Source organism: Stomoxys calcitrans, chromosome 3 (assembly GCF_963082655.1).
Source record: "Stomoxys calcitrans chromosome 3, idStoCalc2.1, whole genome shotgun sequence".
Classification (NCBI taxonomy): domain Eukaryota; kingdom Metazoa; phylum Arthropoda; class Insecta; order Diptera; family Muscidae; genus Stomoxys; species Stomoxys calcitrans.
In genome coordinates this window covers 15762374-15775587 of record NC_081554.1, presented here as the reverse complement: position 1 = coordinate 15775587, position 13214 = coordinate 15762374, and the positions used below count along the sequence as shown (strand labels likewise).

The window sequence follows — 13214 nt, the reverse complement described above, 5'->3', positions numbered from 1 at the left end:
TGTAGAGTGTCTTTCTTTCACATTGTAAGGATGGTTTTTGTACAAGCGATTGTCCAAATAATGGATTCCAAGGTTTAGATTCTTCTTCCTCTTCTTCTTGTCCATTCTTTCGAGAAAGGCTTAAAAGCTGTATGAAAATGTGATGTTAATGAAGTAATACAAGATGTTATAGATGCAGGCGAATCGAGCGAGTTGAGGCGGGTTACATCAATGTGGTAAAAATTTCTTTCTTGTGATATATCTCAAATGTCTGTTTTACTTTAAATGACGATGACGCTTTTATTGATGATGATGATGATTTTTAGCTGGCTGGCGGCTTATGGTTTTTTTTTTTTGTCAAATCCTTGTTATATGGGCCTTGGGTAAAGTGTTGGTGATATGAGGATTATTTTCCAAAAAAGAATCAATCAATCAATCACTTCTACCCTCATTGGTTTCTTCACTGTATTCTTTTCTTGTTATATTAATTAATATCCTGTATTATCCTTAAATGTTGGAGATATGATGCATATGTTTGTTCTGGCTTAACGATATGGTTTTTTGCAATTTACATATGTATGTAGCTATGTATGTAGGTTGTAGCATCGCTTTGTAGCGATACCACATGTTAACACATTTATGATAAATTCCAAATTTTGATTTTGGTGTTGATTTTCTTGTTATGTCCCAATATCGGGGTATGAGTTCTTTCTTTCATTCTTTTATTCAGCTGGGGCCATCGTCTGTGTTTGATCATGCTGGTTTATATAGGGGGGTAGGGGGAGTTTGCAGTTCAATCTATCTATTGTATGGCATTGGGATCTTTTTTAGGAGACGATTTGCGCCGCTGCATGGTTGGATTTCAAAGAAGCCTCCCCATTTTACCATCGCCCCGGTTTTTGCCAATCATGGCCGTGTACTCATCTAGATATTCATCAAAAATGTTGGTTAAATATACATATAAGGGGTTGTTCGGTATGGGTTATACATAATTATAAAAAAAGAACACAATTCAAATCACTCAAAAAGTAAAAAAAAAACGCTTAAAGGCACAACATAGAATTCAAAACCATAACATCAATACAAAAATATATATGTAGTCGCTTTGGAATTTTTTTACTTAAAATTATAAAAAAATTTTAACTACTGAGTTTCAGTTTTTGAGCAAGGATTTCAAAATTTACACAAGGCATAAAAGAAAATATATATTTCTATTTAAGGCTTGGAGGGGGGTTAAGAAGGGCCATTGCCGATTTTTTTCATATCATATCATTATGAAAGAAAAAGCTTGATTAATATATATATATAGTACAGGTGACGTAACGTAACGTGACGTGCCGTGCTGTGCCGGCTGGCTTGCTGCTGCGTGGTTGCCTGCTGCTTGCTTTTAATATTTTTTTAATATGGCAGGATGCTGCTCTAGAAAAAAATGCTTGCTTGATTGCTTTTCTAGTTTCATTCAAAGCCTTTCAAAAGGATTGAGTAGCAGTAGTAGTAGTAGTAGCAGTAGTAGTAGTAAAAAACGTTTCTTAGGCTTGCCAGGCAGTGTGTTCAATTAAAGCTTGCTTAACTTGTGTCCACATTCGGGGAGTTTCTTGGGTTTGTAGCAGCTGTTCCCAGCTTTTGAGGTTACTGTTTATGTTTTTCTGTTGGTTTGTGTGATCTGAGGGTTTTTGTTAAGTGGTTTGGTTTTTGTATGCATTCAACATAAAGTCATTATGTTCAGTGTATTTGGTTTAAATTCAACTTCATCTGTGTTTGAGATTTGTTTATGGTTTTTTTTTTTTTGGTATATATTTTTTTTTTCATTGTATATTTTTTAATAAGTAAAAAAAATTTGAATAAACGTAAAAGGCAAACAACGACAAAAAAGGCCAAAAATATATTTTGTTTTTATATGTATTTATAAGAGAAATAAACATTAGGTAGGTTATTTTGGTATGTTTTGATATGTTCTGTTTGGTTACAATCATGTATTTACACTGTACACTTTACTCAGTATGTTGTAGAGAAAAAAAAAGATTCCTAAGTTTTTTAAATTTCCACTCAAGAAACATCTTTTCGGATCGTTGTGGTTTAAAGGATATAAAAAAAAATATCACAAAAATCTTGTTTGTGATTTTTGATGCAAAAATCTTAAAGATATTATCTTACAGAACGCAAAAAAAATTCAATTTTTCTTCAAATTGTAAAAATAACTTAAAAATAGTCTCAAATACCATCAGGTCCTTTGAAAGCAAACATTTCCTCTTAACAAATTAGACTCGTTAAAAATATATGTAGCCAATCTTGGCCGGACAATTCAAAAATTAGTATTGATATCATAAGTGGTACATCATAGCGTATGACTAATTTTAATACCCTTTAAATATTTTTAAAACGAATTAAAACCCTATTCAACGAATTGATCCCCATTAACTGCAAAAGCTTTGCCGATTCAGGGATTCCTGTAGTTGATTTATAATTTTACTCACATTGTGTGTGCAAGACTTTGGATGCAATATATTAGAATTTAAAAAATTTTTTTATTTCTTTTGCATAACCTTTAAGCTAATCAATCTGCCCAAAAAAGTTTCATATACCTTAAGTTATAGTCGAAAATTTTAATTTCCTTGAAGATAAACGGCCTTATTCGTAAAACTTAAAGAAATTTTAAAATAGATTTATATCACAATTCTAAAAAAGGAAATCTGTCAGATAAACCTACTTCAAATCTTAATTAAATTTTCTGAATAAAGCCTAGTACAGACTTCGGATTTTCCTCCGAACAACTGTCAAAAGGCTCTATAAAAAAACTTTTGTGAAATGACTACGAAATTTGTTCAAATAAGTTGTACTAAGTTCTTTTTACGCAATGATTTCAACACGTGCTAGCAACATTGTAAAATTTCGTAGATTTGAAATGTACAAGTATATTATTTACAGCGAACAATGGCAATCAGCTGTTTATAAATTTGTTAGTTTCAAACGTAGTCTTTTTAATTTGTTTTTTATTTTTTTTTTATTTTTGTAGAGATAATATGCGTAATGAAAGACACTGCACCCGTCCAGAAGTCTATGTGACTCCATAAACTCTAAGAATTCAACAAAAACCCCTACTCCAATGTCCCATTCAACTTGGACCCTTCCGTGCAAATAGAGGGACCGGAGAATTTCAGGACACTCCCAGCCCAAAGCTTCCTCTCCGGAAAGACAGACTCAAAGTCGCCATCGAAAAATGATCCGCCCGGCATACAGCCCTTCGCATCGCCAAAGCCAAGTAATCGTACCACTCCAGAGGCCTTTCACAGAACAAACAAACGCCCGAAATCGGAAGAACGTCATGTCCCTGACTGCCTCAGTTAGAAGGCAGACCTCAAGGCCACGACTTCTACAAAAAAGTGCAAAGGTCTGGTGTTGCGTTTAGTGCTGCTCCCGGGACACTCATTCACACACACTCGCCACACCAAGCGCCCATAGGTAAGGATCAGCCATACCAAATAAGTGTGAATCGATTGGACCGCCACTGGTCCAATGTCCCAAATCCTGTGCCATGATTAGAGCGTACTCAGCCTCCGATTAACTCTCTCCTCAACGTTCATTCTCCAGTTATATTTATGGTCAAAAATTATGCCTAGGTATTTAGCCTCGCGAGAGAGCTTCAGCTCACTGCTTCCAGGACCGGTCCCCTGATTTCGCCCTACTTTCTCCTTCTAGTGAACAACATCAGCCCTGCCTTTCTGCGTGGAGGTACCTCGCTCTCCCCGAGAACTTCTGTATTCCGTTAAACAAGGAATCAAAAAAGGCTTTTGGATGTGTACAGCGTTTCGGTGGTCCTGAAGGCATTGGAGATCATGTCAATGCGGGAGTGGCGAATGGAGCAGAATATCATGATATATGTGGACAGTCAGTCGGCTAAAGGCTCTAGCGAAGAACTATGTGAAGTCGAGACAGGTTAGAAGATGCAAAGAGCTTCTTTGGGCCATAGGAAGGGCTGTCAGTCTCAGGGCTGCGGAGTGGAAGTTAGGTGCTAGCAGTTGAGCATGCTTGTCCTGACATCCACTTCAACTTTGGCCTGAGGTCGGAGAAAAAAACGACAGATAGCCGGTTGAGTGTAGCCCCAGGTCACAATCAGAACACACATCCCGTTGACATTAATCTTCTAACGAATGTAAAAAATTGCAAATTTGCCCATGAACATTCCATTAAGGAACAGCGGGAATACTTCTCTCATATCAATGAGTTCTGCGCGATACAAGTTTAAACTCAATGATTAGGGACATTGTTTTTGTTGCCGAGTCCAAACGGCTTGACGCAAAGTAACACCGCTAGGAAGAGAAGTTTAAAGTTTTAAACGCTGATGACCCCCACAGCATCAGCAGGGGAAACCACCTCTGACATTTTTTTCTAATGTTCTCCTCGAGTTGTGGACCCAGTCGTTCAGCGTCAGAGGCAAAAAAATTAGTTTTTACTTTGGGTGTCAGACATATGGTAACAATGATGTCAACATACAACTGTTTACTACTGAAACAAAATAAACATTTTTAATGTACACTAATTACAAATTAGCAACACTGTTGGAAGAATTGCGGGATTTCGCAAAATTTAATTAATGTTTAGCAACATTTTCCACACAGTCGAAGTCAGTACTGGGCTTAAAGCCGAAATTGTTTTCATTAAATATAGTACTACTCATAAAATATAAAAATGTATAGAAAGAAAACACAGAAAGACATACATGGCCAATTATTCTTCAACCGTTTCGAAATAGTCCAGTGCTTTCCAAACCTCTTCTCGCAGTACAAAAAATTTGAGATTGAGATACTAAATTTTCCCCAAATTTTTCATTCAATCATTACAAAAAACCGGTTGTAGCATTTCGTAAAATTTACAGTGCATTTCAAACTGTGAAAGACTGAAAAGAATAAACATATTCTTACTGTGCTTTCCAGACGGTTTTGTACCATAAAAATACCATAAAATGTGTGATATAGTTTTATGGAGGCAACATCAGCTATGGACCTTTGTTGAAAATTTTTACAACGAGATTTTCTATCCACTTAGAACTCAAAATGCCAATTAATAGTCAAATTGGTTGGGAAACATGGCTAAAAACTTCAAAAAAAAATTAAGTCAGGTGGTACAATTGTATAAAGGTTAGGCGAATATTAAAGAATTAGTATTCACCTATAAGTTTATTTTCAGCCAAAACTATGGTGTTTCTGTAGATAAAGCCTTCAAAATAACTAAAATTGGGCATTTGCCATATCTTAAGGTATACCAAAATGTGATCCTTTTTTTATTGACATAGGTTATATATAAAGGATCTTCAAAATGTCAGATGAGCACGCCAAACCGTTTAGGGGCTTTGCTCTATTAATCAAATGTTTTTCCTTTTGTGTTTTTGTAAATAGTTTTAACCTGTATTCATTCAGTGCTTTTCAAATTATGTCCTTCAACACCAAATGGAATGATCCTATTCATTTCTTAGCAATTGACAATTTTATTTCTACAGCTTATAAAAACAATTTTTTTTTTCAAATAACGTTCTCGTGGTCATTGATAATTCCGAAATGTGTATTAGCAGTGCTTTCCAAACTAAACAGGCCGTTAACTAACACGAATACTGAGGAAACAGATAATCAAAAAAATTTGAGATTCCAGATGGATAAGTTATCATATGTTGGTGATAGTAACAGTCATTCATTGTTTTAGTTTAGAGTTTATAGGTTTGAAAAATATCATATTTAATGCTTTTCAAACTGTATTAACCATAAAATATAAACTTTATCATTAAAGGCAGCAGAAGAATTGAATAAAACATTCTCGGAAAGGAAAAAAAATATTATTATTCGGATAAGTGTATTACCAGTGTTTTTCAAACTAAACAGGCCCTTGACTGTCACGAATACTTACGAAACAACTAAACTAAAAAGTTCCAGAATTCAGATAAAAAAGTCATCACATGGTGGTGATTTAACAGCTATTCATTGTTTACAGTTTACGGTTTATTGGCTTCAAACCAAACTCATATTTAACGCTTTTCAAACTGTATTGGACATTAAATGTACAACTTAATCATTATAGGCAGTAGAAGAATTTTAATTGGTTAAAGCATTCTCAGGAAGGACATTTTATAAGAAAAAAGGAGAATTCCATAAAATATGCCACAATTGATTATTTTAAAATGTATGTTATCAATGCCCTACAAACTAAGCCGGCCTTAACTGTCACGAATACTTACGAAACAAAATAAAAAAAGGTCTCCGAATCCAGATTGATAAGACATCATATGTCGGTGATTTAACAGCCGTTAACTGTTTTCATATACGGTTTAAAGGTTTTAAACGAAATCCTATGTAATGCTTTTCAAACTGCATTGGACATAATATTTACAACTAAATCTTTATAGGTAGTAGAAGAATTATAATTTATTGGAAAATTCTCAAAAAGAAAAAATTATGAGGAAAAATAAAATTCCATTAAATTTGTCACAATTGGTTATTTTTAAATGTCTCATATCAATGCCTTCCAAACTAAACAGGCCCGTAACTGTCACGAATACTTACGAAACAAAGTAAAAAAAGGTCTCCGAATCCAGATTGATAAGTCATCATATGTCGGTAATTTAACAGCCGTCAACTATTGTCATATACGGTTTATAGGTTTTAAACGAAGTCCTATGTAATGCTTTTCAAACTGCATTGGACATAATATTTACAACTAAATCTTTATAGGTAGTAGAAAATTTTTCGGAAAGAAGATACAAATTATAAGGAAACAAATTCCAAAAATATGCCACAATTGAATACTCCGAAATGTGTATTATCAATGCTTTCCAAACTAAACAGGCCCTTAACTGTAATGATTACTAAAGAGACAAATAAACAAAATCTCAGATTCCAGATTGACAAGGCATCATATATTGGTGGTTTAACCACCATTAATTTCTTTTAGTTTATGGTTAATAGGTATGAAACCAAAAACTTTTTACATACTTTTCAAACTGTTTTGAAAATACAACTATACCATAGTCAGCAACAGCATTAATTTTTTAAACATTCTCGTAGAGGGAGACAAATTTTAAGGAAAAATAAAGTTTTCAGTGCTTTCCAAACTGTGGTCTTTTTTCACAAATTGGGTTTACAATCATTTTCTGACCTTGTCTTACTAATAACGGACAAAACGATCATCATTATTTACCAACAAATGGACTCACTCAAAAATGTTCGTACTATTTAGCCTTCCCTCCTTAACTACTCCCATCCTTGGCCAGAAAACACAATTCCTTCCACACTTTTTGAATTAACCACAAAAATTCCCTCAGTAAAATTATATTTTGTTTTTCATCAAAAGACCAATCCTTAAACCACAACCAAATGATCCGAAAAGATGTTGACGTCGTTGTTCTTCTTTAAAAAAATTTTGTATTTTCTGTCTAGTTTTTTTTTTTTAAATCAAATCAACCGATATGTGTTCGCTGACTTTATCACTTAACGCCTTAAATGTCATACAGCATCTAGGAAAGTACTCACCTGATTTAGGACTCACTAAATCTTTGGTTTTATTATTCATACGTCTAGGTCCAGTACCACCAGAGCCCATAGGGCCAGAGTTTGGTCCCGAACCGGGTGTACCACAGCCACTTACACCTCCTGATTGACCTGAAAAAATAAATGAATCACACCTTCAAGTCCCATTCTATCCTATTGGAAGCCTTCTTATATTCAATACTCACCTGGCAGCCTTGGTGGACGGGGCTGTTCAACCGGAAGCACACGTCTACGTTTCTTTGGCAGTTTAGCACGTGCCTGCGTATGCGAATAGTACATGGCGAAGTTGCTTACAATGACGGGCACTGGCAGTGCAATGGTTAGCACACCGGCTAGAGCACACAATGCACCCACAAACATGCCGATATAGGTCTTTGGCACCATATCACCATAGCCCACGGTGGTCATTGTGACCAGGGCCCACCACAGACCCAACGGTATACTGTTGAAGTCATTGTGCGGATTCGTCTGTATACGTTCCGCATAGTAGACCAGACTGGCAAATATGACAATGCCCAAGACTAGGAAAAACACCAATAGCGTCAATTCTTTGGCAGATGCTCTAAATGTTTGTATCAAAATTTTCAATCCCGACGAGTGCCGTGTCAGCTTGAACAGACGCATAATGCGTATGATCGAGAAGAATTCCAAGATATCGGCATTCTCTAAATGCGATGCAAATCGCTGCAGCACCAAATCAATGTAAAAACTCAAGGTGGCTATGTAATCGATGATATTGACAGATGATTTGATGAAAGCACATTTGTTGGGTGATGATATAAAACGTACCTGAGAATTAGACATAGAGAGAGAGAGAGGGGGGAGGGGATTATCGTAATTTTCTTGACTTTTCAATTCTTTCTACTTACCAATATTTCAAAGGTAAACCATGCATTGCATACGCATTCTATATAGAAAAAAGCTATGTGGGCATTTGTTTGTGTCTTCTCCAGAAACCAGGAGGAGCTGCCATTGGCCGTCTGTACGGAATTGTTGCGGACATAGGGCACCCTCATGTCCGGGTGGGTTTTTAAACAGAACGACAATATGGAAATGCAAATAAAGAATACCGAAACGACACCAATAATCTGGAAAAAGGAAATGAAAAATTACAGAAAACAATTTAGAAACTGAAATTTCTACAATTACTTCTCCTAAGATCTACAACATATGTGCCAAGTATGTTCTGAATCGCTATAAATTCTGAAATAGCCCTATATAAACCGATCTCCCGATTATATTTCTTTAGCCTCAAGAGGGCACAAATCTTATCCGATTGGGTTGATATTTTGCACAATGACTTCTCTTGTGACCCTGAACAATCGTGTTAAGTATGGCCTGAATCGCTATAAAACCTGATATAGCTTCTATATGAACCGACCTCACGACTATATTTTGTGAGGCTCTAGAGGGCGCAATTCTTATCCAATTTTGCACAACGACTACTTCTATGTCCTTAAACATACGTGCCAAGTATCGTCTGAATCACTATATAATCTGATACAGCTCCCATATAAACCAATTTCCTCATTATACTTCTTGAGCCTCTAGAGGGCGGAATCCTTATCTGATTTGACTGAAATTTTTCACTTCATGACTTCTCATTTTCACTAAGATCCTCAACATACGATCCACCTATGGCCTGAATCACTATAAAACCTGATAAAGCTCCCTTATCAACCGATCTCCCGATTGCACTTCTTAAGCCCCTAAAGGGCGCAGTTCTTGTTCGATTTGGCTGAAATTTTGCACAACGGTCCATAACATGACTTAGCTCCCATATTAACCAATCTCCCAATTTTATGACGTGAACACCTATAGGTCGCTATTCTTTTTCCATTTAACTGAAGTTTTGAACAATGCCTTCTTTTATGGTCTCCATCTGTCAAACCAAGTATGGCCCGAACCGTTCCATAACGCGATATAGCTCCAATAGCATGGCCATTGGCCATCCATTGTCCTTTCTTTGCCTTTTAAGAAATACCGGGCAAAAAACTTGACAAATGCGATCCATGGTGGAGGGTATATAAGATTCGGCCCTGCCGAATCTAGCACGCTTTTACTTTTTTCCTCTGTCAACAGTCTACTTTTGTGATCGCTGCACCTAACACCTTTCTATTTTTCCTTTTCCAACAGTTTTACTACTTGCGAGGTCACTGTACCGTAAAACCACCAATGGAATGCTTCTGTGCTTCGGTCTATTATCAGTGCTATCGTGATGGCTGCAACATAAGTTCGCCAAGTATGAAGAGATTACATTGTGCTCCGTGCGCAACCCACCGCTCCTACACTCTTTTTTGGAGCTATAAGCCATTCGTTTACAGCTATGATCCAAACTAAACTACTCCCTCTTGATGGGAGTGCCCATCCAGCGCTCTATTGGCATCGCCCAGCCTTATCGCGCCATGTTCAGACAAATTTGAGATCCGTTTAGCTTCTTGGCAACGAATCATTACTCTTAAGATTAATAAACCAATCCGAGCCCCAATGTTCAGAGTTAGAAATATTGTTCCAGATTTTAATCCCTGCCCAGCCATCGTTCAAGCCTGTTTGCATTCCGGCTCCACCTTAGAACTACTTTCTTGAAGATAATAGTACCATCTAGGTCTTTCATCCCATTGCCCCACCTTAGCGCACATTGGTCAGATACGCCTAAGTACACTGCCAGGTACCAGCTATGACAAATTACCCTTTTAGTAAACAGACAGACTGTGAAAACTAATATCCGTATACTCATCCGTCACTGGGCATATAAATTTTCCCTTGCGAGCTATAATCAAACACACGAGCATAAGCCTGTCACCACATCTTAAGCAACTTAAAACTATTCAGAACAGAGAGTGAAACTACCAAACCGGCAACAATGCCCATGATTCAACTTTACTTCAATATGTCTCTCGCGCTCCAAACTAGAACGCCAGTCCTGGGCATTGCAAAAAATATTCTCAAGATTGATGAACAGAATGTGGATACTGACACTAACACCAGTGTTCTCTACTCTACTGCCACTAATTTTCTCATTTACTTTCCTTTAAAGAAACGCGGGATACTTCTCTCATACCAATGAGTGCAGTCCGACTAAAGTTTAAGAGGGGCGCGTCGCATAACGACACCACTTGGTAGAGAAGTTTTAACATGGCAGGATACCTCGCAAATGTAGCCAGCATTAGTAAGGGGATAATCACCGTTCTAATGTTAACGCTGGGGTTTGAACCCAGGTGTTCGGAGTCATAGGCAGGCGGACTTGCTAACCCCTACGCCACAGTTTTCTGTCAAACGCCTTCCCCCCAGTATATGAGTATAACTCGCGGAGGAAAGGCACTACCAAATATGGTAGCACCTTACAGTAACGGCAACACTGCCCATGCCCTCACCATAACTCTGCAATGTTTTGCTTTCATTTTCCCATACTACACTTACCTTGGCCGCATTCGAGCTATATGGTTCATCAAATAATGACCATATTCGTGGTTTCATTTCTTGCCACCACGATAGTGTTCCCTTGTAATAGTCTTCTTCGAAACCAAATTTTCGAGCTAATTCCTCTTCGGACGGTTTTTCTGTATCGAGGTCTAAACGATCTAATACGGCTAGGGTTTCTTGTGTGTCTCGATGCTATAAAGGGGAAAAGAAGAAAAAGTCTGTCAATAAACGCTCATAACTAGAGATGGGCTTCTATAGAATAAAAACCCTCTCATTAGGTACTTATCGGGTACTTACCCGGAAAAATCCAGAAAAGTACCCAACGTGAGGGTTTTCATAGAGTAGATGCCCATCTCTATACATAACTCAAGGCTACATACCTGGGTGTAGGTCATCCAACAACATGGTTCTACTTGATTTGAATCTAGACCCCAAAATTCCAGTTCCTCTTCGAATAGTGGACCACAAACGTCTGTGGGATAATGCAGCTTACCAGTTCTAGGATAGAGAAAACAAAAAAAATATTCTCAAAGTTCACTTTTTGAAACCCCAAGTGGTTAATTACCTGTAATAATTTAAAACTTGTGCAAACACTCCCGGATGCCTATCGAAAAAATACTCATTCAGTAGGGGATCATAGTTGGCCAGGGCTTCAGTCAGTTTGGACAACCTTGTGGCCGGTATTTTCTTTAGGGTTGCCTTATACGTCTCGTGCCGAATGCCGCCCACATTCAGGACGACCCTGTTCTCCGAGTCCATATTGATCAAATTCATTGCTGTGTGAGAGCGTGAATAATAGCAATTTTTTTTCGGGATATAAGTCATGATGATGATCTATCGCAACACTATCTTTGAACAGTTTGGGGGGAGGGGGAGGGACAAAGACAAAAGAAATAAAAATCATTATACTAACCTCTGGTTATTGGGGGGTTGATTGTTGCTTAACTCTATACAAGTGTTATTTTTATATGTCTGGTTTATGGGTGTGTGGGAGTATTAAAATTTTGCAAAGCTTAAGAGCGCGCTGCTGATGAGGCTGCAGATGATGGTGATGCTGATGCTGATGGCGGCTTAGGCAAACAAGAAGGCGAAGGATACGAACAATAACTACTTAACGCTGATTTGGATGATTTGTTTTGGTCTTTTTTGCTTATTTTGTTGTTTTTGCTTTTGTAGTGGTAGTAGTAGTAGTAGTAGTTGCTCTTAGCAGTATGGCTCTACAAGTGAGTTAGTTCTTGTTGCTCTTATTCTTGTTACTGGTTATGTGAAAGTCTAATGGTTATGAGTATGGGTGTTTTTTTTTTGCTTTATGAATTTTGTAACTACTACGGAATGGTCTTAAACTGAGTTTCTTTTAGATTTGCCTTTGTCTGGGACATTAGAAAAAATCCTTAATTTCCCTTTTCTATGGATTTTTTGGTCTACTCCTTCTGTTGCTACTGCTGCCGCCTCATGCGTTGCTGCTGCTGCTGCTGCTGCTACTCTTCGAGTTGGCCCTTGGGCCCTCTACTGCCACCACTAATGCTCGTATAAAAATCCACCACTTGTTTTTTCAAATCACTAAATAATTTTTCTTTCTTTGCTTAATGGAGGGGAGGCAAAATGGATATTAGCTAATTAGAGAAGCCATTTTTGCTGCTCATGCATTCTTGAAGCATTTGCGTTTATCTTTGCATTAGACATCCCAGGCGTATAAATGATCTAAGCTTGGCCAGGAAATGATGGATCGTTTGTTTTTCTACGATTTTTTCGATTTTTGTTTTGTTGCTTTTTTTGCTTAGGCTGAGCTGTAAATATGAATAAAGACAATGTAGATATGGGGCATTTCACAAAAAAATAGTTTTAACAAAAGCTGATTTGAATTTATTGGGCTTTGAGAAGATTTGACATCCCTTTGCTAATAGGTAGAAATAATTCCCTACTTTGATTAGTGTTACAGAGAACCCATCCAATTGTTGAACCTAGACCGAAATGGAAATTTTCGAAGCAAGAGTTTGTCTGAAGGGATGTTGATTGGAAAAAGTTGCCTTCGTTGACATCTCACTAGAATTTAGCAGTTAAGAAGATTTCGCAAAATCGTTTTGTAATGATCTTCCCTACATAGGGACAGTGTGAAGTGAACCGTAGGCCAGTCAGATGGACGGATTTGATCCACGATGGTGTTGACAAAGATTATCTAACCAATAATCGAAACGCGTCCACCAGTGGTGTGGTATCTGTGTCCTGATATGTGTGTAAGAAAAAGAATAAGAATAAGAATAAGAATAAGAATAAGAATAA

At 37.2% G+C, this 13214-nt stretch overlaps 1 protein-coding gene across 1 annotated transcript in view; it reads right to left on the bottom strand.

Annotated features, from left to right (window-relative positions):
• The window catches only part of LOC106093449 (potassium voltage-gated channel protein Shaw), a 30611-nt gene extending 18623 nt beyond the window's left edge, over nt 1-11988 (bottom strand). The window contains exons 1-7 of the mRNA XM_059365184.1: nt 11848-11988; nt 11500-11710; nt 11315-11432; nt 10932-11126; nt 8381-8599; nt 7697-8300; nt 7494-7622 (exon numbers count right to left, since the gene is read on the bottom strand). Of these exons, the coding sequence (XP_059221167.1) occupies nt 7494-7622; nt 7697-8300; nt 8381-8599; nt 10932-11126; nt 11315-11432; nt 11500-11708 (1474 nt within the window). The 5' untranslated portion in view covers nt 11709-11710; nt 11848-11988. The remainder of the gene's footprint in view (nt 1-7493; nt 7623-7696; nt 8301-8380; nt 8600-10931; nt 11127-11314; nt 11433-11499; nt 11711-11847) is intronic.
• Between the last annotated feature and the right edge of the window lie 1226 nt (nt 11989-13214).